Source organism: Patiria miniata, unplaced genomic scaffold, assembly GCF_015706575.1.
Source record: "Patiria miniata isolate m_02_andy unplaced genomic scaffold, ASM1570657v1 HiC_scaffold_3, whole genome shotgun sequence".
NCBI lineage: Eukaryota > Metazoa > Echinodermata > Asteroidea > Valvatida > Asterinidae > Patiria > Patiria miniata.
The window spans coordinates 10,849,133-10,876,220 of NW_024037069.1; the positions used below are offsets into that span (position 1 = coordinate 10,849,133).

The 27,088-nt window shown below is 40.9% G+C and overlaps 3 protein-coding genes across 7 annotated transcripts; 1 reads left to right on the forward strand and 2 right to left on the reverse strand.

Moving 5' to 3' along the window:
- Window positions 1-1,179: 1,179 nt before the first annotated feature.
- On the reverse strand, window positions 1,180-16,068 carry LOC119737665. 4 transcript variants are annotated; one of them, XM_038212156.1, is made up of 3 exons: window positions 15,886-16,068; window positions 13,151-13,178; window positions 1,180-3,845 (listed from the first exon to the last, which is right to left on the reverse strand). In XM_038212156.1, the coding sequence occupies exon 3, from the start codon at window positions 3,828-3,830 to the stop codon at window positions 2,199-2,201; it is 1,632 nt and encodes a 543-aa protein (XP_038068084.1). In that variant the 5' UTR covers window positions 3,831-3,845; window positions 13,151-13,178; window positions 15,886-16,068; the 3' UTR covers window positions 1,180-2,198. The 4 variants fall into 4 exon arrangements, with proteins under 4 accessions (XP_038068084.1, XP_038068085.1, XP_038068086.1 ...); XM_038212157.1 differs by lacking the exons at window positions 13,151-13,178; window positions 15,886-16,068 and adding an exon at window positions 8,018-8,170 and having other exon boundaries at window positions 1,180-3,873; XM_038212158.1 differs by lacking the exon at window positions 1,180-3,845 and having other exon boundaries at window positions 10,216-13,193; window positions 15,886-16,059.
- A 2,894-nt stretch (window positions 16,069-18,962) lies between these two features.
- LOC119737672 lies at window positions 18,963-25,486 on the reverse strand. Of its 2 annotated transcripts, XM_038212176.1 has the most exons (3): window positions 24,771-25,486; window positions 23,878-24,333; window positions 18,963-20,240 (listed from the first exon to the last, which is right to left on the reverse strand). In XM_038212176.1, exons 1-2 carry the CDS (start codon window positions 24,936-24,938, stop codon window positions 23,881-23,883), a joined length of 621 nt encoding a protein of 206 aa, XP_038068104.1. In that variant the 5' UTR covers window positions 24,939-25,486; the 3' UTR covers window positions 18,963-20,240; window positions 23,878-23,880. The 2 variants fall into 2 exon arrangements, with proteins under 2 accessions (XP_038068104.1, XP_038068105.1); XM_038212177.1 differs by lacking the exons at window positions 23,878-24,333; window positions 24,771-25,486 and adding an exon at window positions 20,354-21,003 and having other exon boundaries at window positions 19,796-20,240.
- On the forward strand, window positions 20,228-23,903 carry LOC119737671. The gene is made up of 2 exons (XM_038212175.1): window positions 20,228-20,315; window positions 20,999-23,903. Exon 2 carries the CDS (start codon window positions 21,028-21,030, stop codon window positions 23,866-23,868), a length of 2,841 nt encoding a protein of 946 aa, XP_038068103.1. The 5' UTR covers window positions 20,228-20,315; window positions 20,999-21,027; the 3' UTR covers window positions 23,869-23,903.
- Window positions 25,487-27,088: the final 1,602 nt, after the last annotated feature.

A 27,088-nucleotide genomic window follows, 5' to 3' on the forward strand; every position in this document is an offset into this window, starting at 1 on the left:
CTTTATGAAAAAAATATATAACATATTAAATGTACTACAGATTTTACAAAGCGCTGTAACACATTTGAAAATGTTTCAAAAAATACCAAAAACGTTTACTGTGTAAACTCTAGTCAAAACACTTCTCAGCCGAGAAATTGCAGTTTGTATGAATTGATATTCCTATAAGTCTTGTTTGGATTTTAAATGAAATCTGAATATCCGTACACACTTGACTGTAAACGAAACTTTTTTAACAGTTATGTTTTAAAAAGGAACTGAGATGCTTTAAAATAGAAAACTTTAACAACTGTTTGTATAAAGTACAAGGTATGTTCACATGAACATCAACTTCTCATGACTCAAGTCGTAGTAACAGATGTAAAAAATTGCTCTGCTTTCACAAAACTTCAGTTTATATCTGAGTAAACTTTTGGGGCAAGCATTTAACTTTAAAGAATTCTCTTGAAAAAAATACATATACATATATTTTACACGTATTCATGCATCTGAGATAAAAGTTACAAAATAGTCTTGTCAAATAAGTCTTTTCTCAAATAACCCAATCCACAATGTTTGCCATGATTGAAACACAATCTTGATTAAGTAGTTCACTGGAAATGCTTTTTTTGGCTTTAACAAACGGAATCTGATATTTCTGAAAAAATAACGCTACTGCAATTATTAGTAATTGGCAAGAAAGATATTCAATTCAAACAATTTGAGTTGTGTGTGTCCATGTTTTTAAACATGGAATATGGAAGCACCACTTTAAATTCTTTCATCCAATTTGAAGAAAAGCTAACAATAGAATATATATTATAGTTATTTCTAATCTTAACGTTACACAAAAATACATTACAAAAAAATATGTGTAAGTTTATGTGAGATATATTGTAGTAATTTCTAATCTGAACCTAATTTTGTAACAGGGTCAAAAAAAAAAAATAATAATACCGTCGTTCTGCTTCCTGTTACCCTACCTACCCTATTTTGACAGCCCATACCCTAAAGAAATTTGGGGGGGGGGGGGGGGGAAATGAGGGGAAAGACCTAAAAATCATTCATTACTACCTTTTACCCTTGACTACATGCCGACACTTCCATTGTACTGACCAAAAAACGCCCCCAAAAAAGGCAAAAAAATTCCATACCTAAGTACCCTATTTTCAAATGCCATGTAATCGGAGAGCAGAACCATTTTTGTTTGGCCTAGTCAACAGCAAAATCAGTATCCAAAAACCATCTGAAAAAGCAAAACAACTTTTTTCTTCAAAAAAACATTTATGATCAAGATTTGCTCTTATAGGCCCCTGCCTATACAAGGCCTACTGACCAATGCCTCTAAATCTAATACACATGCAATTAGTCTAACTACCTTCACAAAGAGTAACATAAAACGTAACAGGCATGCATTTAACATATTAACTAGTGCACAAAAGATATGAAAGTGTATTTTACCCGTTTTAAAAGTTAACAGTGCAACAAGTTGAAATTCTTTGTGGAGGATTTCCTCAATTTTAAAAGCTCCTGATCTGGCCTTCCTTAAAATCCTCCCCATTTTGTTAACACCATACATTTCTTAAAAAACAACCACTGGTTTATTTTGCTTATATCTTTTCAAAGGATTATACACATTTAAATGTTAACAACAGTTTCTTTGATAACTATAGTAAAAACGTATCTATGATTTTCAAAAAAAATTGTAACAAGATTAATCCAAATTAATGTTGGCTTCTTTCGAAGTTTTGCTTGGTGGAATATCAAATGACATTTCTGTATGAACACAATTACTTGGGTAAATTGGTCAAAATCATGTCTCTCTCAACCATAACTTTCACGGCACCCTTTCCAGGATCTTTCCTAAATCTGGCGAAAATACGACAAGATTCCGTAATGACTCACATATACATACTGCCTCAAACAAAATTCAGATCTCTTTTAGGTGACAAAGACAAAGACTATAGGATCTACACATTCAGCCTGCATTCAATCCATCACGATCGCATTGTAAAACATGGGAGTGGTTTAGTGAAGGATAAGATATTACTAACTTCCCTCACGTTTAAAAAAGGTTCCCACTTTATCCCACAATACCAAGAAGAATGGTATAACATTAACGTGCAGTTGCTTCTTTTCTTAAGATGGTATGTGTACATGTGTAAATTATGAAATATTCGGTGCAGTGGCAGACATATGTAGCCAGTGTTTCAAACGAATCACTGCACTGAAGCCTCAATATTAGAAAACAACTCTTGTATTTTAGAAGCCAGAGGGCAGCTTGCAATGATCCTGGCTCTTTTTCTCCCACTTGGGCCTTCTCCATCGTCTTCCTTGTCCCCATCGTCTTCCTCAACAACATCATCACCATCATCATCAGGTGGCTGCTCACCAGATCTCTCAGGGATGTCAATGATGACTGTAGACTGGAAGTAGAGCTGATCCACTTCTCCTGGATCGGTGTAGTTTCCGCAGTTGCGCGGTTTTCTTTCCTTCCTGTCTACCAGGACCTTACCCTTGCTCCAGTCTTTGATGAACTCCACGTCTTTCCACCCAGCATGCTGAGGTTTGGGTCCCTGCCTGTTCACGTACAGCATGTCTTCTCTGCTGAAGGCAAAGACCTTTCTCCTGCCATCCAGGTATGTTTCGCCATCCTCGTCGGGCATTTCCTCTTTTTCGTGGACGAGGACAGTCAGGCGGTGACAGGTCAGGCCTCTGGAGGCCAGACCATCGCATAGGACCTGGTCCAAGCCCTTGAGGTTCCCCTCAGCCAGTGCCGACATGGTGTACATGTGCCGCAGGAATATGCCCAATTGCTCCAGATTTTTCTTCTGGCCAATTTTGTGGACATCCGAGACGATGTTGTCCAAGGTTGCATTCTGATCAGCTGCGACCTCTGGGCCTGAGAAGAAGCTCTGATTTTTACAAGATCCAAACCAACTTTCAGACCAACTGGGCTTCTTCCGGATGATGTTGTAGGTGACGGTGATGCGATGTCCTGACTTAACCGGCAGGATTTCATGCACGCAGTCAGAGAAGAAGGCAGCCCACTGAATCTTACCCTGATCAGCAGACAGGTTGGCAAAGAGAAACTCTTCCTTGACTCCTTTGTGCTTGACAATTAGCTCTCCTCCGGTGTGTGGGCAAGGTAAGCACACAACCACCGTCCCGATCATACGAGCTGCGTCGACTGGAGTGTCAACGTGAGCACTGAAGAAACCCCCAATGCTGTAGACGTTCATCTTGTAGCACTGTAGAGAGACGTCCTTCTCATTAGCAAGAGTGCTGCTCACCTTTCTCCTGATGATGGGAAGAAAGTTTAAATTGTAGTCGAGCAGAACCTGCTGCGGAGGGGCTTCCACCTTCTTTTTTCTTCCAGGCTTGGGATTAGGATCGGATTTACTGGCAAACTTGAACTTACTTGCTTCACATTCGGATGCCAGACGCACATTGGGATTGTACACAGTCTCCTGCTTGTCAAGATCTCCGTAAGGAGCTGGAGTGCAGTACTCAAGAAGCTCTTGCACAGGAAGTTGGGTGATCGGCCATCCAAACTCATTTTTCTTATCTGCATGCATCAGAAGTCTGGCGGCAGTATCGTTTTGCTCCAGCTCCACCCAGCCGCCACAGCAGAAGGCCATCGGCTTGGCCATTCTCTCGAGACTGTCAACGAGGTTCAGGAGACTCTGACTCTGGCTCAATTTGACATTGATGATCTCGCCGAGAAGTACTCCATCTTCAGGAATCTTTCTCAAAGTTTCCTTGTACGTTTCATACTTCTTCTTTGCTGACTGGAGTTCAACATGTGCAATCTGGAAATCCACCACAGGATCAGAATCGTTATTCGCCATATTCGTGCTGATGACGTCCCTCAACACACAGGATGAGAATCACCTATTTGAAAAACACCAAAAAATACAAATAAAAATTAACAGACTTTTAAATTTCATTTTTAAGTTGAACAAAGAAATTGACTGGAGTGGAGTTTGAACCTGCAACCTCCGGATCTGGATCTCCAAATTGGTGCTCTACCAACTGAGCTATTCGTCATCAGGGTTCGACCTTAATTTTATTTTCACTAGCCCACGTTTTTCTTTTATAGAGTGTCTCATAAAAAGCAATGTGCATTCATCATTTTCATGTAAACTGTGTAGGCCTGAGGCAATCTTGTCAGTGTTTTTAATAAACAGATCTAATAATTTAACCGTAAACTGTTAATAAAATTAAACACAAAACTGAAACAGATTTGCTGGCTGAATTTCATGATTTATTTCTTCCTGTCCTTTCATCTTGCCATATCCCAATGTTTGACTCGCCAGCTGGGCTACTAAAGGAATAGTTTGACTTGCCTCCCACTGTTTTGACTATAGCATTTGGCTAGCTGGCTACCGCTAAAGTCGAACCCTGATAATGCAGACTGTTGGTGGTTTCTGTCAATGTATTTGTTCAGGGACTGATAGTCAAAAGCCATAAAGTTAAACATGTAGCCAGTGATCATGCCAAAAGCCATGATACTAGCAACATTTATAGCAATGCCGCAAACCTGGAAAAAGACGAAATGTTTTATAATTAATGATATTTCGAATTAAATTGATTAAAAAATCAATGAGCTGTCCACCATTGTTTGTGTACATTTCTCACAATGCTTTATGAGTTTAACCGACTGACCGTGGACACTTGACTAACAGTTGTGATCCAATTGGTCAATGTCAATGTGCACTGTTTGATTGACGAGAAGGAAGGGTCTTTTGCTATTCTTCCCTTTTATAATTTTAGGAAAAAATTTCGCAACCTGACGCCACTTTTTTTCTTCTCAATGAAGGTCAGTCATTGCAAAAATGATGAAACATGAATCTGGGACTGAGAAACATTTCCAGTATTGTTAGGAAAAACATTTTCTTGACTCTCCATAGACTTTGTACATAACCGCTGAAGTGGCATCAGGTTGCAACATTTTATCCTAATTTTATACTGCTGGTGAAATCTCGACAAGTCTAACTCTAACTCAAAAAAACCATTTAGTCAAAGAGTCCATATTGCCTTCAGTAGTATAACAATATACAATCCTGCTTACTCAAAACTTACATGTAAGTCAAATTTTGAACCTGTTCCCTTGAGGTTTTACTTATCAGGATTTCACTGTATTTTAAACGCAAAATACAGTGTTTATCATGCGAGCAAAATATAATGGAATGCCAGACGTAGAATGTGTAACCAACATAGATAATTAAGTATGGTTTGAAAGATACACCTTTCCACTTTAAAATGAGACATCAAACGTCCAAATCTGATAATTTTTAAAAGAGTTATGAGTAATTTTCCAAAAGAGATCAAATTGACCATGGGACCAAGTTTTCAATTTTAGGCATTGGGCCAAAGGTAGCCTAATTGCCTCTGTGTGGATAATTGCCTGGCCTACAACAAATGTGTTTGGCGAGTAAACACCATTCTAAACACTTTCTTGCTATCACCTCATGCTAAACATGTTTAGCATGAAAACATGTTTACAAACTGATAGCATGAAAGTGTCCAGATTTGTGTTTACTTGCTAAACACATTTTTTTGTCAGGCTGTCAGCCAGGCAATTATCGACACAGAGGCAATTAGGCTACCTTTGTCCCAATGCCTAAAATTTAAAACTTGGTCCCATGGTCAATTTGACCTCTCTTGGAAAATTACTCATAACTCTGGCGAAAATTATCAGATTTTGATGTTTGATGTCTCATTTTAAAGTGGAAAGGCGCATGTTTCAAACCATACCTATATTATCTATGTTGGTTACACATTCTACGTCTGGCAATCAATTATATTATGTTCACATTTTTTTCATACACACTGTATAGGGATCATCAGCTTTTCAGGTATTTTTCAACAGGTGGCTGTGGGACCCAGGGTGAAGTTATGCACCTGTAATATGTGGGCTGAGCTTGCATTTACACTAATTTACAACCAACTCAGAAGTAATAAGAGAACAAAAATCAGCCACTCCTGGGGGGGGGGAGGCCCCCCCCCTCCCCCCTTATTGAAGGATGCGGGTCACAATATCAAATCCCCCCCCCCCCAGTTTTTAACTCGTGTCTCATTTACAGGGCCCTATTATGAACTACAATGTATCTTTTGCTAAGAAAATATTGGTTAAAGTGGTCAGAAATTGCCTCAGATCACACCACAGAGCATCTAGAATCAAAATTTTTTCAGGGCCCTTTAATAGGCGGCCCCGAACCCCACGCTGTAAGGGCTTCGCACTCGCATTAGTTCTGATCAAGGTATAGCCCCCCCCCCCCCCCCCCCCCCCCCACTTTTGAGTAATGTGATGCCCCTGGCCACAGCACAGGAATCTTGGAAACCAACAGGAATGTCCTGGCAATAGGGCAGTGCTGATGTGCTATTGTGCTGATTAATTATCCTGCTCAACCAGATTGAAGTGCTAATTGGCATAGGTTGTATGTACTGCACCATGGCCACCCCACAAACAGTCCTATGGTAGAATGCCCACACTGAAGTTTAACCCCATGCAGGGTGCCTGATTATAGAGACTTTTTGTTTTCTGCTGGAGATAAGGCACTTCTGCCTCTACTGTGCAAAAGTGTTTTGAAAATGTGGTGTAAGAAATGTGTTGTTTATTCTGGGACAGCTGGGCCACACACTCCAGCATGTGGTTTTGGGTATTTAAAATTAAGGATGTTTATCCTTTACAGGCTTAAAATAATTATAGTGGATTAGTTCAGTAAAGTGGAACAAACACTGATGGAACTCCAATCATGGACCATTCCTTCCTCCATGCTTCAATGAAACTTATGTATTTTTTTTAAGGAGCTTAGATTCTGCTTCTGGTTACCCTACCTATACCCTATTTTGACAGCCCCCACCCTAATTTGTTTTTGGGGAAAATGAGGGCCAAAAACCCTGAAAATCATCGATTACTACCTTTTACCATTCCTTGCGCTATGCTGTTAGTCCCTTGACTACACGCAGACACCTCCATATGATTGTACACACAAAAATTGCCAATAAACATTTCCCTACTTTTTTTTTAAAAAGCCATTTAATCAGTAGCAGAAATTATTTCTTGTTTTTGTTTTTTTGGCCTTACAGCTTCATTTTGTTTATTTTTACCTGGTTCTAAAACTTATTACTTCAACACTTTGGATTAATTTGTTAATTATGGCCTTTACCGTTGAGTTTTTACTGGATTTCTTAAAAATTTACTTAAATGTGTACATTATTTTCTTGGTAGCTACTTGAGTCATTGCTCTATGTTTAAACCAACCTTTTATTTGATTATTTCAGTGAATAAATAAATACTAAGAAAGCTGCAATCACTGGGTTTTTTTTTTAAAATAAAACAATGACAAACACAATCCTGACAATGCACAAAATAAAGATCAATATAATGCAATGTGTTTGCACAAAATTACAACTGGAAAATCAATTTTTAAAAAAAATCTGCAAAATAAAAGGTCAATGAAAGTACATGAAGTCGAAGATGAAGGGTCGCGTAAATCTTTGCACAATTGTAGAATACCCCGCCACTAATAATCTACCCCAGAAATTGTCTCAGATCGCACCACATGCACAGAGCTAGAGCATGATCTACAGACTACAGTATAAAAAAAAAAAAACCGGGACCTTTTGAAAATGAGCGGGCCACTTTTGTGGGCCAAAATTGGGATGTTCTGCATGTTCTGGAACCACTTTTGCATAATTTTGTTTACTGTTTTGCACCCAACAAAAAGTTCTTATTCCTCCATATGCTTCAACCATAAAGCAAAGAAGCTAGGCGGAGAGTCTGCTTGACCATGGCTTGAAGTTGAGTAGGGCAGGGGCCAAATTACAAGTCGCTAGCCGACCGTACCGTGTGTGATCCGACCACGCACGGTGATGCCAGAACACACCATGGACATGATGGAGCATCGACACACCATCCGACCGTTCGCAAAACATTGCAAAAGACTCCTTGTGAATACATAGGCAGCACCTCTAGGAAGTGTATCTCGTTCTTTTTAAATAGTTTTGACATTATTGATACTTTCCTTACCTTGATTTCAGTAGGTTGAACCACAAGGCAAACCTTGCTGACGTTCGCAGTTGGCACTTCAAGTCACAGTGAGCTAGCTCGACAGCAAAGCTAAAGGTGCAATTTAATGCGCGCTAGTACTACCGGCGCTGTACACGTGCTTGCGCCACATCCCACAGCACAGCAGCATGCACTAGAAGTAGAAGCAAGGCATAAAAAAACCCTCTTAAGGCCAAAAAAAAAAAGTCTCCGGTTTCTGGTATGCGCGCGCGTCGCCGTAGCCATGCGCGTCGGCAAAATGAAAAAGTTTTTTTTTCAATAAAAGATGATGTCTCCAAACCGCCAAACTCACTGGTTTGACTGGAATCCTGCTGCTGCACAATTTTAACGTGTTTTTAGATGGTGTTATGATCGAGAATAAGCTTTATGTGGACTCTCTGGACTCCCAGCACCATTTGCAGTCATCAGCCGACATTTGAAGCAAAAAAACCGGGTAAAAAAAAAAAAAAAAGCCGCGTCGCCGCACCACTTTTTGGGCAAGCTCCATACCAGAAACCGGAGATTTTTTTTTGGCCTAATATCTCGGACTGTTGGTCATCCGGTTCCTTGCTCTTTTATGTTGTCAGGCGCGTACGGGTCCGGCTGAGGGGCAGTACTGATGGAGGTGGTGGTGGAGTGGAAATTTGAACTTTGTTACTTCAGCGGTTTAGTAGTCATCTTTGAGTTTGAGATTTTTTTTTTTCAACTCAAAACAAGCAAAACAATCAATGTTCTCGTGTATCCCTGTTGGAAAAAAACAGTGGTTCCTTGCTCTATGCTTTGATTGAAACCACTAATTTCCAGTTATTCGTTCATACAGAGTACAATGTATCAAAACAAATTCTACACAAGCAACCGGCAATTCATTCAAATCAAATACACACTTTTATTACCGCCTTCGAACAGGCATCAAACACTGGGAGTAACATCAACACTGGCAATAACGTCAATACTAGCTGCTAAAGGTAATTCAAAAAGAAAATTAAAAGTACATACAAAACAAGTTAATTTCTCATGTGAAAACCTGGCTAAAGTCTTTATTAAAAAATATATAACATATTACTACAGATTTTACAAAGTACTGTAACACATTTGAAAATATTTCAAGAAGTACCAAAAAACTGTACAGCATGTACATATAGATTCTGGTCAAAACATTTTTCAGGTGGTGAGAATTTTGCACTTTGTATAAATAAATATTCCTTTAAAGTGAATGTACATCATTGGCTTTTGCTGTAATTTTCAGAAATGAACTATTTGAGGGGTAAGTATAATAGATCAAATATTGTTACACTGACATGTTTGAAGTTTTGTGTTCGAAAATTATGGAAAAACCAAGAAAAACTCTGAAATGTTCAAGTAGTCTGGTTCCCTGAGTCCAGTAAAGATAAAATGGATCAATTTATAGATGCTGGAAAATTGTAAGGTAAGGGAACCAGTCTAGCTGGCCTGCACCTGTTCATGAACATGTAACCAATAGCAAAACAAATTTGACTCAAAAAAAGGTAAATTTGGAGCAGTAGTTGAAAAATAGTTAGGTTTTTCCAATGGTGGTCGGCAGACCGCCGTTGGAAATGTATACAGAAATACCAGTTTCTTGAAAATGACTTCACACCAGGTGCCATAGTTTTACAGGATGCTTTAGACTGTCATTTACCAACATCCTAGTAAGGTATTTTGTAAAAACTTGGTAGTTTTATTTTTCGATGTTTGCAAATGTTGTATATTCCCTTTAACTCTTGTTTGGATTTTAAATGAAATCTGAATATCAGTACACACTTGACTGCAAACAAAACTCTTTTAACAGTTATGTTTTTAAAAGGCACTGAATTGCTTCAAAATAGAAAAGTAAATTTATAAAGTGCAAAAGTTTGTTCACATGGACGGAGTATTCTCAACTGCATATAAGAAAAGATAAACTTTTGCTCTGCTATCCCAAAAGTCCAACCTATATCTGAATAAACAAAACTTTCTTTGGCAAGTATTTAACTTTACACGTTTTCTTTAACAAAAAAGTACAAATATTTTACATGTATTCATGCGCAGATAAAACTTACAAAATAATATTGCCATCACAAAGGGTTTTCTTCAAATAAGCCAAATCCAAAATAATCTTACCATGACTGAAACGCTATCTTAATTAAGTAGTTCAACGGAGAGGTTTTTTTTTCTGTTTAAAAAAAAAAGGAATCTGAAATTTCTGGAAAAAAATCAACATGACTGAAATAAACATATTTTGGCAAGTAAAAGCAAGATATTCAAACATTTAGCAGGTGCTCATTTGTAAATATGGAATATGGAAGCACCACTTTAACTGTTTTCTATAAAACTCATATTATCAAGCCCTTTTTATAGGCCCCTTCCTCTGCTGGGCCTACTGACCAATTCCTCTAAATCTCATACAAATCAATTAGTCTAGCAACTTTCACGGAGAGTAACATAAAACGTAACAGGCATGCATTTATTAACATATTATTTAGTGTAGAAAAGACATAAATGTTTATTTTAAGGAACAGTGCAACAAGTTAAAATTCTTTGTGGAAGATTTTCTCAATTTTAAAAGTTCATATTCTGGCCTTCCTTAAAGTCATCTCAATTTTTACTAACACTGATACATCACTGAAAAAAAAAAAAAGTTTTACGTTGCATTTATCTTTTCAAAGGATTTTGCAAAAAGAAAACAACGGTTTCTTTGATAACAATGGTTAAACATCTATATCATTGTCAAAAAATTGTACCGAGATTAAATCCAAATTAGATGTTGGCTTCTTACAAACTTTAGCTTGACGGAATCAAATGAAATTTATGTATGAACACAATTCTTTCGGCGAATTGGTCAAAAGCTTGTCTCTCTCGACCATAACTTTCATGGCACTCTTTCGAGGATTTTTTCCTTAAATCTGGCAAAAATACAAGAGTTGGTAATGACTCGCATATACTGCTTCAAACAAAATTTAGGTCTCTTTTAGGTGACAAAGACAGCAATCTACACATTCAGTCCTGCATTCACCCAAATCACTTGCAAAGCACAAGAGTAGTTTTGAGAAGGGTAGTTTGGTTAAAATATTACTTCTTTCCCTCATGTTTAAAAAAAAGGTTCCCTTTTTATCCCACAATACCAAAGAATGGTCTACTGATCAGTTGCCTCTTTTCTGATTAACCCTGCTGAATCCAACAGGATCCAACTATATCATATACCCGATGGAGCCTATTGGATTGAGCAGTTAACCCCTTGTGCACATTCCTGATGCAAAATGTTGGATTCAGCAGGCAACTAAAAATAAGTCACAGTGAATTGAACTTGAAACTCTGCTTGGGCTCTGTTGGATTTAGCAGGGTAGTCCTGAGGAAGTGCAAGGGGTTAGGGTTAGCAAGAATCACATTTTTCAAGATGGTATTTGTACATATGTGCAAATGATATAATATTCGGCACAGTGGCAGGCAGATGTAGCAAGTGTTTCAAACGAATCACTGCACAGAAGCCTCAAGATGAGGTACTATTTTAGGTTACTCAGAGTCAGAACCTGGGAAAACCGCAATGATCCTGGCTCTTTTTCTCCCATTTGAGCTGTCTCCATCGTCTTCCTCATCGTCTTCCTGTCGAATATCATCACCATCATCTTCAGGTGGCTGCTCATCAGATCTCTCAGGGATGTCAATGATGACGGTAGACTGGAAGTAGAGCTGATCCACTTCTCCTGGCTCGGTGTAGTTTCCACAGTTGCGCGGTTCTATTTCCTTCCTGTCTACCAGGACCTTGCCCTTGCTCCAGTCTTTGATGAACTCCACGTCTTTCCACCCAGCGTGCTGAGGTTTGGGTCCCTGCTTGTTCACGTACAGCATGTCCTCTCGGCTGAAGGCGAATACCTTTCTCCTGTCGTCTTCATCCAGGTACGTCTCGCCTAACTCGTCGGGCATTTCATCTTTCTCATGGACGAGGACAGTCAGGTGGTGACAGGTCAAGCCTCTGGAGGCCAGACCATCACTCAGGACCTGGTCCAAGCCCTTGAGGTTCCCCTTGGCCAGTGCCGACATGGTGTACTTGTGCCGCAGGAATATGCCCAATTGCTCCAGATTTTTCTTCTGGGCAATTTTGAGGACATCCGAGACGATGTTGTCCAAGGTTGCATTCTGATCGGCTGCGATCTTTGGGCCCGAGAAGAAGCTATGATTTTTACAAGATCCAAACCCACTGTCAGACCAACTGGGTTTCTTTCGGAAAATGTTGTAGGTGACAGTGATGCGATGTCCTGACTTTACCGGCAGGATTTCATGCACGCAGTCAGAGTAGAAGGCAGCCCACTGAATCTTTCCCTGATCAGCAGACAGGTTGGCAAAGAGAAACTCTTCCTTGACTCCTTTGTGCTTGACAATTAGCTCTCCTCCGGTGTGTGGGCAAGGTAAGCACACAACCACCGTCCCGATCATACGAGCTGCATCAACAGGAGTGTCAACGTGAGCACTGAAGAAACCCCCAATGCCATAGACATTCAGCTTGTAGCACTGTAGAGTGACATCCTTCTCATTTGCGAGAGTAGAGCTAACCTTTCTCCTGATAATTGGAAGAAAGTTTAGTTTGTAGTCGAGCAGAACCTGCGGAGGATGGGCTTCCATCTTCTTTCTTCTTCTGGACTTGGGCTTAGGATCAGGTTTCCTGGCAAACTTGAATTTACTGGCTTGGCACTCGGATGCCAGACGCACATTGGGATTGTACACAGTCTCCTGCTTCTCAAGATCTCCGTAAGGAGCTGGAGTGCAGTACTCAAGAAGCTCTTCCACAGGAAGTTGGGTGATCGGCCATCCAAACTCATTTTGCTTATCTGCATGCATCTGGAGTCTAGCACCAGCATCCTTTTGCATCAGCTCAACCCAGCCCCCACAGCAGAAGGCCCTCGGCTTGGCCATTCTCTCAAGACTGTCCACGAGGTTCAGCATACTCCGACTGCTGCTCAATTCGACATTTATGATCTCGCCGAGAAGTACTCCATCTTCAGGAATCTTTCTCAAAGTTTCCTTGTACGTTTCATACTTCTTCTTTGCTGACTGGAGTTCAACCTGTGCATTCTGGAAACCTGCCACAGGATCAGAATCGCAATTGGCCATATTACTGATGATGTCCCTCAGCACACAGGATGAGAATCACCTATTTGAATAACACCCAAAAATACAAATAAAAAATCAACAGACTTTTAAATTTCATTGTAAGTTGAACAAAGAAATTGACTGGAGTGGAGATTGAGTGGAGTATGTGTCCCCCTCCATTTCAGTGAGAAATCTAGGAGTAACATTCGACCAATTGATGACCATGTCCTCCCATGTTACATCCCTCTGTCAGTCAATCAATTTCAATTTACGCAACATCTCCAGAATTTGTCGCTTCTTCGACCAGGAAAGCTGTGCTCATACCATGTGGGCCCTGATTCTGTCCAGACTAGACTATGCCAACTCTCTTTTGGCCGGTTGCAGCAGCTCTGACATCTCAAGACTGCAGCGTCTACATGACAGGGCTGCTTGTATCATTTTCCATTTTGGGTTGGCAAATAAAACATTTTTAAGAGACGAATTTCACAAGAAGAAGGAAGCACGAGGAAGTCCTAATTTTTAGGGGAATATTGAGAGGTACGGGTATTGAACTCACCTTCCGAGTACGAGTTGGAATGATTGCAATAAAATTTTTGGCTTTTTAAATTTCAAATCCTCAACATTGGGAAGCAATATCCATATGGCCCAGCATGTAGAGTCTACTCAGTGCGGGCCATAGACTAGGGCAATCCCACTCCATATCCACGTAGCTGGCACGTAGCTGGTAGTTGGTTTGGACTTACAATTTTTAGGGGTACTCATAAGGGGACCCACACTCAGTATCCCCGTAGCTGGCAATGCCATTGAAATTGAAATGTTTTTTTTTCCCAGCAAGTATTAATTCCAACCACGTAGCAAGAGATTTGAGGGGTGTATTTCCGAGTGGCGGGGTATTCTGCAATTACTCCGGACCCTATCGCCAGACCATGTCCAAATGTTAAAAAGGCGATTAGTTGGGTCCAAGTTACTCGGACTAGGCTACTTCATTACAGACACACTCTTGGAAACAATGGTCCGTTAGGCCAAAAAAAAAAGTCTCCGGTTTCTGGTATGGAGCTTGTCCAAAAAGTGGTGCGGCGACGCGGCTTTTTTTTTTTTTTTTACCTGACTTTTTTGCTTCAAATGTCGGCTGATGACTGCAAATGGTGCCCGACTAAACTTAGTGCAAATATATGGGAGTCCAGAGAGGCCACATAAAGCTTATTCTCGATCATAACCCCATCTAAAAACACGTTGAAATTGCGCAGCAGCAGAATTCCAGTCAAACCAGTGAGTTTGGCGGTTTTGAGACATCATCTTTCATTGAAAAAAAAAAACGTTTTCATTTTTCCGACGCGCATGGCTACGGCGACGCGCGCGCATACCAGAAACCGGAGACTTTTTTTTTTGGCCTTAACATGGTTAACTTTTTCCTTATGATGGGACTTGCGGTTTGGCCGAAGTCAATTGAGCGTGATCGGCTGACTGATAAGGTTTACGCACAAAACCCTGAGCCAACGAGGTTTTTGCATAGAAAGCTGCCGAGCCACATTTTGCGAGAGTGTGTCCGTAATGAGGCTTGAAGCCTGCCAGTAATGCGGAGCCTGCATACTGCCAAAGTTACCAGTGGCATCCCTACATGATTTTCTCGTGCAAATAGGACCCATTTATGGACCCTAATTTTATCAAATCTGCTCTTAGATAATAGCCCAAAAGCTAGGGAGATGATCCTCGGCTATATTCGCACGATTCCACCGATTTTTAAACTAGACGGTCTGGTTTTTTTTACAAAAAATTGTGGGGGGGGGGGGGGCACTTTTTATGCAAATTAACGACTTGCGTAGACATTTTTGAAACCCTAATCAAAATTATTGCGCCCGCTGTCGGTCTTATTGAGCCATTCTGATATCTTCTGTCTACGCCCCCCCCCCCCCCCCGCCCAGCCACCCCCCCAACCACCACACCAAAAAATAATAGTATAATTAAATACTGTTTAAAAAATGTGCTCGTTTATTCAGAAATTCATGGAGCATATTCAAACTGATTGGATGTTTCCAAAGTGTCTTTCCCATTTGCAAAAGTTCTTTTTAAAAGCCCATCAGCTGAGGCTTGAAGCCTGTCGGTAATGCGGAGCCTGCATACTGCCAAAGTTACCAGTGGCATCCCTACATTTTCTCGTGCAAATAGGACCCATTTTTGGACCCTAATTTTATCAAATCTGCTCTTAGATAATAGCCCAAAAGCTAGGGAGATGATCCTCGGCTATATTCGCACGATTCCACCGATTTTTAAACTAGACGGTCTCGTTTTTACAAAAACTTGTGGGGCCACTTTTTATGCAAATTAACGACTTGCGTAGAAATTTTAGAAACCCTAATGTCGGTCTTATTGAGCCATTCTGATAATATATCAGAAAGATTTCCATATATACGAAGTTCACTCAACACCCTGTGTACAAACCCTATGAGCAGGGTGATGAGATTGGACTAAAAAATTAGTAAGTGTTTTCTAAGAAAATGCTTGTATTTTCTCACTGCTCAAATTGACTTTGATGACATGAAATTGCTATCTGGGGGCTTGTTAGTCAATACAGAGGAAAATTATTGAACTTCGTATATGGAAACTCTTTCCAATAAAAGTATTATCAAATAGGCCTAATTTTTAAAAAATGTGCTCGTTTATTCAGAAATTCATGAAGCATATTCAAAGTTCAAACTGATTGGATGTTTCCAAAGTTTCCATACAGACTGCAGTACAAACAAGGAACAAGAAGGATATCAACAACTTACTGTGTCTCAGGCTGGCTGAGGCTCAATTTACAAATTCACTGCTACTTGATGAGAAGATTTAAGGCCAGAAAACGACGGTAACTTACACGTGGACTAAGCAGAGACGAAATGAAAGTACCGCGCACTTTTCAGCACATGCGCATTATTTTTTGGCGCAAATTCATGCATGTTCAATTATTAACGTAGAGGGCGCTATTTCAAACACTAACGTCGACCGGAGTATTTTCAGTGGTCGGCATAAAAGTTTATCTGGAGACACGGAATTTTGTTTTAAAAATGTACCGGTCCGTGCTATTTTCCAGTTCTCCCCCCCCCCCCCCCCCCCCCCCGGAAAAAAAAATAGATTTGGCTCTTCTATTTTACTGGCAATACAGAAGTTGTACTGAATGAGCTCAATGAATCGAATGAGCTCATACATCGACCCGAACAACTTCGGCCCATAACTTGCGGGGAGTCGATGATAATGGTCCATATATAGCCTTGGGATTACAAATTGCCTTGTTATTATAACAGGCACCTTGTATTGACTGTATTGCAGGAAAAAAGGAAAACAAAGAAAATCAAACATTTTGTATCTAAAATTTAGCTTGTTATATGCATGACGTTGTATTAGCCGGTTTGACTGTAGTTCAATGGTGACTCGATCTGAGTATAGGCTGGTTTGAAATTCTGTCTGCCGAACCTCTTTATTGGCGAAATTCAGTCAAATCCATTCAGCTATATATTGATATGATAATCTTCCTGGAAGACCTTTTTTTGAATGGAAATTGACCTTATGAAAGTGTTAGCATAGTGCCAATGAAATAACCCAAAAATAAAAAATGGGGATGCCGGTGTCGTGCCAAAAACCGTCCGGTGCCAAATAGTGTCCGCTAATTAGCATAATGCGCTCTGATTGGCCATGCGCCCATGACGTCACATTGTTTACGGAAGCTTGCCAAATAGTGTCCGCGCTTAGCGTGCATCCTATTGCGTTACGAGCTGTCAAGACGTCGTATAGATAAGATTTCTTTCACCTTTGCTTTTTACAATCTGTTTTAACGTTTTCCTTGTTATCTGTGATAACTATTTACTTGGTTTCCCTAATAGTTTAAACAAAGTTATATTTGTGCAAAATGTTTGTGGGTTTTTTTCGCGTCAGTTCTCCTGTTTGGCGTGCAGTGCAGTACGCACGATTTTTCCTGCCAAAAACTGTCCGATCCCCCCTGCCAAAATAATATTGTCCGATTTTCCTGCCAAATACTGTCCGATTTTTCCTGCTAAATACTATCTGATTCCCCCCTGCCAATTACTGTCCGATTTCCCTGCGAAACAAATATCCGATTTTTCCTGCTAAATACTGTCCGATTCCATGATCCCCCTGCCAAATATTGTCTGATTCCCCATGCCACTGAATATGGATTCACCCTGCCACTGAATATTGTCCGATTTTTCTGCAAAATACTGTCCGATTTTTCCCGGCTGCAAAATACTGTCCGATTTTTCCTGCCAAATACTGTCCGACCCCCCTGCCAAATACTGTCCGATTTTCCCTGCTAAATACTATCCGATTCCCCTGCCAAATAGTGTCCGATTTTCCTGCCCAATATTGTCCGATTTTTCCTGCTAAATACTGTCCGATTCCCCCTGCCAAATATTGTCCGATTCCCCCTTGCAAAATACTGTCCGATTTTCCCTGCAGAAAAAATTGTCTGATTTTTCCTGCCAAATATAGTCCGATTTTTCCTGCCAACTAATACTGTCTGATTCCCCGCGCTGCCAAATATTGTCCGATTCACCCCTGCAAAATACTGTCCGATTTTTCCTTCCAAATACTGTCCGGCAGGACGTACGTGCGCCCTTGTGTTGGAACGACGGCGTCCGGACACTATTTGGCATCGGACACTATTTGGCATGTATTACATGCCAAATAGTGTCTGGCGCCCACTGCGCATGCTCAGCGGACACTATTTGGCACCGGACGGTTTTTGGCACGACACCGGATACTTGGAATTGTGCCGAATATCGATCGGGCATGCACAGCAGAATAGCTTCCTGGCCAACGAGTCACGCTTGAACAAATTTCCAATTGATATATAAGATATTCCTTTATATACAAGTTGACCAATTATGATTAAGCTTACATATTTCACTAATTGTTTGTCAGAAAAATATGCTGGTATTTTGTGGCGCCTTTTTAAAAGAGCCCCTCCCGTAAAAAAAAAATGGGGTAACATCCTGAAAGTTTTACTACAGCGCACGTGCCCAAGAGTAGCGGCAAAATTTAATAAAAATGCGCCATTTGTGTTGAACTTAGCCGCCACTGGATCAACAAAAATTTCTGCTTAAACTTGTCCAATAATAGCAAGATGACATTCGGTGCCGATATTAATAATGCAAAAGCCACTAGAAACATTGTTGCGAGGCCGCGGGATGTCGCTCAGTCAAAGTTTTTCTAGCATATTTTGTAATAGCGCCCTCATTCCATGACCTACTTTGTCTGCCGCTATGGTTACCAATGCGTTGTTTATGTACTTGTGTGCAAAATGTGTGTGAAGTGCCGCGGGATAATGTACGCGGCGCGGTGCATGCAATGTTTTTCGCGCATTGCGGAAGTCCCCATTGATTTTTTAACCAATCGGTTTAATTGTTAACCCGATAAACCTAAGTCGGGTATGGTTTGCTGGCCTGCTGTTTCCATACAAGAAGAAATATGTTGTTGAGTGAGATGGTAAGTAGGCCGGGGATTCAGTAGGCCTACCGACGTACAGTCGTCAGACCCCCAAAAGCTACGCGGTTCATTTTCTACGCATTTCAGTCCGGGAAATGTACGAATTCGACAACGTTGTCATATTTAACAACCATTGTCGTATTCGACAACTTCCGGTATACATCACTATTCTGCAAGACTGGATTGGAAAATGAACGCGGTACAGAGATGCAAAGACATGTTACAATCCTTTCATTGTTGATTATAGTTTTATTGATTTACAAAACGATTTAAAACAAATAAATAGATACTTTTAATATAGATTTATGGATATACTTTTGTCATAATTTAAGAAATTTGAAAGGATTTCGACTGATTTGTTGCATGCCAAAACCATCACTTCAGTAACATATAGGATTCCTGATTTTACAATATACTTTTGTCATAATTTAAGAAATTTGAAAAGATTTCGATTGATTAATTGCATGCCAAAACAATCATTTCAGTAACATATAGGGTTCCTGATTTTACAATATACTTTTGTCATAATTTAAGAAATTTGAAAAGATTTCGACTGATTAATTGCATGCCAAAACAATCATTTCAGTAACATATAGGGTTCCTGATTTTACAATATACTTTTGTCATAATTTAAGAAATTTGAAAAGATTTCGACTGATTAATGGCATGCCAAAACAATTATTTCAGTAACATATAGGATTCCTGATTTTACAATATACTTTTGGTCATAATTTAAGAAATTTGAAAAGATTTCGACTGATTTATTGCATGCCAAAACAATCACTTTAGTTCCGGATTTTACAAAATTATATTGCATTTTATAGTAATAATTGCAGCAAATAATTGATAACCTGTCGATGTTGGAGGAATAAAGTGGGCATCGATCATGATGAAACTTTGCCTGTTGTTGTATTCACTTTGTCATTATTTGTGCTGTGGTGTACATCTGTTGTTAATTTCCTTAGGGTTACAAATAAAATCACAGTCTTTTAAATAAAAAAGAAAATCACAGTCTTTTAAACTAAAATAAAAATCACAGTCTTAAATTAAAGTAAAATCACAGTTTTCTAAATTAAAAATAAAATCACATTTTTTTGGTGAAGTACTATGCAGCATAAATAAATAATGTACTGAAAACAGGCTAAAACTACGAAAACAACAGAAACTCTTGATGTCTAGATGACTGGGTAGTAGGGCCGGCGTTCCTCAGTAGATCCACAGCCTGTCTTTATCTGTAAGGTGTGGACGGATGCTGTCCGCAATCTCCACCGCATCTCGCTGGCGCACCACCTCCAGGTGGTAGACGGCCACCAGCTTTGGGCCACCTCCGGAGGCAGCGCCGCCGTGTTGGAACTCCCCCGTGAACACACACACGGCCCTTGCGATGGAAAAATCCACGGCAAGGCCAGCGGCCAGCACGTTGCATATTTTGCGGGGCACGTGACCGATGACCTTGCCGGCGACATCAGCTACGGTGGTGCGATTAGGACCAGCTCTGGTTTCGATCCCCTGGACAGCCTCATCAACATCTTCAAGCTGTGGAGCCTTGACCACACATCCCCACTTGTCGTATTTGCTGGATTGGTGAGAACACTGCATGACAAACTGTCGCCCCTGCAGAGGACGGTTGTGGTAGGCATGGTACCTGCAATCATGGAGGAATAAAAATCAGTGACAAAACCCAAGGTTCAGAGAAACTCATTGTGAGACGTTAAATAAGGTAAGAACTGAATGTATATTTATGAATGTAACCAATACCCATTGATCGTTGACACAAATGTTAATGCAGCTGTCCCTTCTCGGTGCCACCCCTTCTCTTGACGGAGACATTTCATTTCCTGCAGATAGTCCATTGCAAGGAAATTCAACGTTGAACTTCAGTCTCAGTATACTATTTAAGTCGTGGGAAAGATTTGCAAGATGTGCGCTGTGTGGTGACCCAAAAGCAAGTGTGATACAATGTACTAACAGCATGCATGGGCAGCATGGGCAGCGTTGCCGCGTCTTTGTAAAAACAAGATGACGTCATATCCGGATACTTGGTCATGCAAGACGGCAAACTTTTTGTACTATTCTAGAAACTTGTTTTAAAGGGAGCATACACCATTTGCAGAAACTCAAAATCGGAACTGTCGAATATCACGATGTATAATACTTGAAAGTAAGTAAATAATGGTACCATGGTTGGAGATTTTGGCATTGCTAATGATTATGAGTAACGTGACCAAAAAATAAAATATGGGAGGTTTTTTGGGTCACGTGACTCCGATGACGGATTGAGCTAAATCTTGCACAGGTTTGTTATTTTATGTGTATATTGAATTAGACAAAGTATGAACACTGTCTGCAACACCGTGCCAATATACTCCCTTCAACCTGGGCATTTGTTTTCCTTACCAACAGTGTGCAGTTTCTGTTAAAAACATTTCACAATGGGCAAAACTAAACCAGTTGCTCAGCGGAGAACTCGATCTTCTGCAGGGGATTCGTCGTGGTCACAGTTTACCAAGAGCTGCAAGTGCATCATGCACGATGTTTTCAAAACCTCGGAGTCACCCAAATTATTCAATATCGCTCTGAAATCACATCCTACTCGAAAACTGCAGTGGCTTTTGGATAAAAAGTATTTGAGTCCGCGCGCAAAACACGTTTGTATTGACTGTCTTGACCAGGCGCCATCAACAAGTGGAACTGGAAGTAAACGCGATACAACTGGGAAAAAAGATCCCAGTCAGCTACCTGAGGAGGAAGAGCCCAGTAATTCAGAATCAGCGATAGTCGGAGAAATTTTGAATTTGATAGCAAATCGTAAATTGTCCCAAGAAAGCGTCACGAGGGTCTGCTCCGCTCTTGGCAACCTACTGAGTAGCGATATTCTTCAAGATTCGAAGGCGGTACAGGGATCATACAAGAATTTAGAAAACTTGTTGGACTTAAACTGCGTGGAATATTTAGGGGAAAGACCACCGGCTCTGGTATCATTTTTGAGCAGTATTTCCAATGTAACAATTGATAAGGACCAGCAAAATGCAAAGAAGACCAATGGACTATGCCTGGTAATTGAGAACATTTATGCTTTACGCAATGCTAACTTCGTGGGACCGTTATCATTCAGCCAGGGCTTGGTGAAGTGGTCGATAAATGGCAGCAAAACTACACACGCATTAGACGGAGCAAGCAGTGCAAGCGGGAGCGTGACCTCGTTGAAGAAAGTTCTTCAGAACTCATCTGCCAAATCAAATGTGTGTTTCTCGTCTGGTGATGTAGATGTATTTGCTGATAATACGCAAAGGATAGGTAAAACGGGTCGTGTGCGTACTGGTGGAACGACTCCTGCCAATGTTGTGACGAATGTGGTATTCATACAAAGTCGACCTGCATCGAATTTGCAGACTCAAGGCCAACTTGCACCATCTCACTGGCTTGACAAAACTGAAGACGTAGCTGATAAAATTACAGCGTTTGAAAAAGAGCTCAATGATAATGTGTTCCGACCATACCGACATATGTGCCAGAGTAAATTCATTGAACAGGTAAAAAGTGAATTACATGTTGATGACATCACCGGCGAGTCAAAGGACCACGTTTACTACAGTTGTTCTGCACAAGAGCAAGATTGCGTATGCCCCAAGTGTTGCAAAGTATATGATAAAGTGACAGTTGAGTGTCCGGGATGCGGGTACAATCCAGTAAACGTACCGGATAGAAGCAGTATGTATGGCGATGTACCAAGCTGCCATTCAAAAGAAAAACCAGCTGTTAAGATGGGTGAGATCATTCCTATAAACCCAAATTCCAAGGCTACAATAAAAGAGGTGTTGCTGAATCTGAAACAACAAGCTGGGGTGGGCACTGATCGTTCCTGGATCCGTGTTGGGTTTGATGGTGTTCCATACCGGATTGCAAATCTGCTAATAAAAAACACGATTATGTGTGAAGTGTGCAACGAGCACATTGACATTTCCGTGACACCCTTTGACGCCCACTGTGAGATTAAGCATCCAGGTGTGTACGATATCGGCAGCAAGAAGCTCTTGGATGATATTCTTCTCACTCCTGGTGCCGGTCATGCAGAGATAAACCTTCTGAGGGCAATTTTCTCATTGACTAGAGTCATATTTATGGAACATATTGCTGGGTGTTTAGGATTCTGCAGCAAAAGAGCCAAAGACTTTGTAATCAGGGGAAGCAATCATCACGTCACATGGCAGATCTTCGACATTGTGTTGAAGGCATTTGCTCTCGAACTATGTTATACATATGTTTCTCAAAATCGCGAGGAGAATGAGAACTTTCTTCCAACAGCAGAGGACTTCGTTATGTGGAAGAATACAAGAGTAATCAATCCAAATTTCAATTTGATATATGATCTCATATTTCACATTTTCCTTGGTGTTAAGTGCTTCAGAAGTGGTATACGCAGAAATAACTCTCAGCACGCTATTGCCGGACGCCAGAAAACTGCTCCCATAATGTATATTGGCAAGCACGGTATTTATCAACCGCTTCTCTTCAGGGACATGCAAGTTAGAGTTGAGGCACCGCCGGACATAAAAAAATATATAGAGGAGAACGAGGCGTTTTCCAGATCTGGGAACAATTTGCGTGGCGAAGGCGGTGACTACGTAACTGAAAACGAAAACAGATCTTTGAAGAGTATCCTTCCACCAGGAGTACCGACTGTAGAAAGATGGCAAATGGCAAGCCGATGTAGCGCTAACCTTCAGAAAAACAGGAAAGCTGTTTTCCAAAGAGCCGGTTTTCAGGATCCTGGCGAACAGAGAGGATCTGTTTTTAACAGAGAGCTGGAAGTTCAAGCTATTAGGAAAGAAATTCGTTTGTCGGGGATGTTGAAAAATCCATACGAGGAAATTCCTTTGAAGTCAATAGAAGGTAAATTGCTACACCAAGATTTTGTCAACGTGTACAACACAGCTCTAGAAAACTATGACGCTTACAAAAAGTCCCCACATGCGCCAAATCTGCAACCAGTATTTGTCACATCAGAAGATGAGCAGATGTATAATGATATGAATAACTGGACTGCAAGAAAACTGACCGAAGAAACGATGAAATTGCTTGAACAATTCAGTGACCAAGATTCTGCAGATATGTACAGGGAGATGCATAGTGACGTTGCAAAGGCAGCAAAGAGTGTCAAGATACAATTTTACCAAGATATCAGTCAGATTCTAAATCTAGAGAGGGAGCTACTAGCTTTCGGAAACGAGGATATTGAACAGAAAGATGACGACATGGAACAAACTGAATGATTGTATTACCTTTTACTTAGTGGTTCTTTTCCTCTTGTGCGCCTTTGGACTTGGTCCATGCTTCGGGCAATAGAAGGGAACCTTTTCCAAGTCACCGTCCCTTTCAAAGTACAGACCGATGCAGTTCTGATGAACCCAATACTGGCAGTCAAGACGTTTGGTCCTCGCGTTCCTGTGATCACACCCTAACCAGGAGGACTTGTTGGCATCGGACCCACAAACCCGACAAGACAGCTTCTTGTTGGGTTCGATCGTATGGACTGGTTCGACAGTGTTGTGATGTTTTCTCGGAGTGATGGTGAGCGATGAGGACGAGGGCTGCTGCACAAGTTCAGGATCAGTTTGTGCCGGTGCCGTGTCGTTCCGTTCGGCCTGTGTGCTGTATCGCCAAGTCTTGCCCCTTCCCCACGTCGGCTTCACATGAACGTCCACTTCACATCTTGTTGATATCACCAATTCCTTAGCCTGCATAATCGGTAAGTTTTGGAAAGAAATGTTAAGGCTCGCAGATGACTTGCATTTTCTATTCCCATTTATCATATATTCCATTGGGTATAAACTGTCCCGAGTGAAAGTTGATGGGCCATGACATATTATTGGGGAGCCGAAGAAAACAAATTAAGTTGGCTTTTTTGTTAAAAAGAAGGTAGGCCTACTCAAGGTTTAACATGAAAAAAAAATGATACAAATAAATAAAGCAAAGCGTCCCTAAGCATGCATCGTTATTCATATTTACAAAGAAAAGTACAGGCCTATAGCTTAAAAATCATCTTATAATACAAAGTAACAAATCAACGGTAAACCTCCCTCTCCCCCCCCCCCCAAAAAAAAAAGTCGAAAGAATTCTGACCCGTAAACGAGTGTATTTCAGCTTGTGTACATTAGGTTGGGCCTATACTCACAGCACGCACGAGGCTTTGGGCTCTGCGGTGGTAGGTTGACCGTCTTGTAACCGAGTTATCTATATATTTCACTTTCTTCTTGTATACAACCTTGCTGTTTTCCTTTTCTCTCTCCAAGGATTCTTCTAAAACCTTGTATATGTCGTCTTCCTGGGAGTTGGATGTCATAACGGCAATCAAAGGCTAAGCCGGATAGTGTTGGTCAGACCGCGTCCCTACTGTTTTCATATTTTCCGCGCCCCTCCTGTTTTCATATTTCCCGCGCAATATAGCTAAACATTTTGTCAAAGTCGCACACCTAAAACGTTTTAAAAAAATTGGGAAACGAACAGCTAAATTCTTCTTTAAAAGTTATCGTTACAATAAGAATATTAGCTTTCTCATTGTTATTATTTTTTAATTCCTAGCGTAATATTGTAATAAACAGTAATTGCAATGAACGGGACAAGGATGAAGCGCCATTAAACAAGATGGCGCCCTGGTTCAGACTGGTGGTGTGAAAAGTAAACGGAAATTTCTTCCAATCGCACAGGCGAGTTTTTAATTTACGCAGATAGAAATTTAGTTAGAGGATTGAAAGTCAATATTGTGAAATAAAAAAGTACATGTTTTGCGTAAATTTTACATTTTTTGCGTTTGAAGTTGAAATTGTCGAATACGACAACGGTAATCGTTAAAATTCGACAATGGTTGTTAAATATGACAACGTTGTCGAATTCGTACATTTCCCGGACTGATTTACCTTCAATTTGTGTGTGACAACGCGCGAGCGTATCCCCCCATGCAAGTGTTACCTGCACAGATAATGGAGGGTCGAGGATGATGTACAATAGCTTGTGACTAAAATGTGCGGGCGAGGGGGAAACAGGTCAACTCGTACGCGAACCAACTCGTACGCGAGTCAACTCGTACGCGGATTGGTCAACTCGTACGCGAGACAACTCGTACGCGAACCAACTCGTACGCGTGCCAACTCGTATGCGAGCCAACTCGTACGCGAGCCAACTCGTACGCGAACCAACTCGTATGCGAACCAACTCGTACGCGGGCCGTTTTAGGAGTGGTTTCGAGGATTGGGTTGGCATGGTTGGGAAGAATTTGGGAATAGTGTGACGGGTAGTCCGTAGTTCAATGTGTGACCGTTGTGTGTGATTGGGAGTGAACCCGTGAATGATGATAATAAAGTAACTGATTTTTGTAGTTAGACATGTGTTGTATCGTTTTGTGCATACCTGTGAATAGTGTGAATTCTTCTCTAAAAAATCGCGAATGTAAGTAGCACTGGCGGATTCAAAAATCAACTACATTTAATTTGAAAATCTCAACCTTTCAGAAAAGGTAAAATTATGCCGACCTACCGTACCGAACCTAATTTCATCTGTCCATGTGAGCTACACCAATCGTCTAAACTCACGCGTACGAGTTGGTCCGCGTACGAGTTGGTCTGCGTACGAGTTGGTCCGCGTACGAGTCGGTCCGCGTACGAGTCGGTTCGCGTACGAATTGACCCGCGTACGAGTTGGTCGCGTACGAGTTGGTTCGCGTACGAGTTGACCTGTATTCGGCGAGCAAAGATCACTGTTAGACACCGTGTTACTTTTTAGCTAAAACGGTTGCCTTGGTCAATGCTCTCGTCGTTATTCGTCCCGTACGCGGTCAATCGTTGGCATATCCTGCCTCACGCGCTATGCACATGCATGTAAAAATACAGCGCGAACAGCGACCTCACGCGGCCACTATTTTTATATGCAAATCAGTTGGGGACGATCGAGATCCTTGGTTGAATCGTCCATGTGAGGTTTTGGGGGTGGTGCTCATTATGTTAATAGCCTTAGCTGACCTAAGTTAAATGTCGTTTTCTTATTGGTCGATCGTTGCGTGGAAACTTGCATAGTGTCTTAGTGAAACGTGGCACCGTACATAATCCATACACGTACACGTGTGTGTCTCTGCACATGGCACCAATGCACAAAAACTGTGGTTCCTGTCACGTCCGCAAAAGGCGAATAGCTGCAAATAATTTGATGATGTCTGGATTTACCAAGGTGTGATTGGACACTCCACATATTAGCCCCGCCTACACTTATCTGTATTCGCATACGAGGTCGTGCGCTAGAAATCCAGCGCAAAATAAAGAAAAACATAAGCTTTTGCCGACGATTGAACCAAGGCTCTCGATCGTCCCGAACTGATTTGCATAAAAAAATAGTGGCTGCATGAGGTCGCTGTTCGCGCTGTATTTTTACATGCATGTGCATAGCACGTGAGGATATATGCCGACGATTGACCGCGTACAGGACGAATAAGGACGAGAGCAT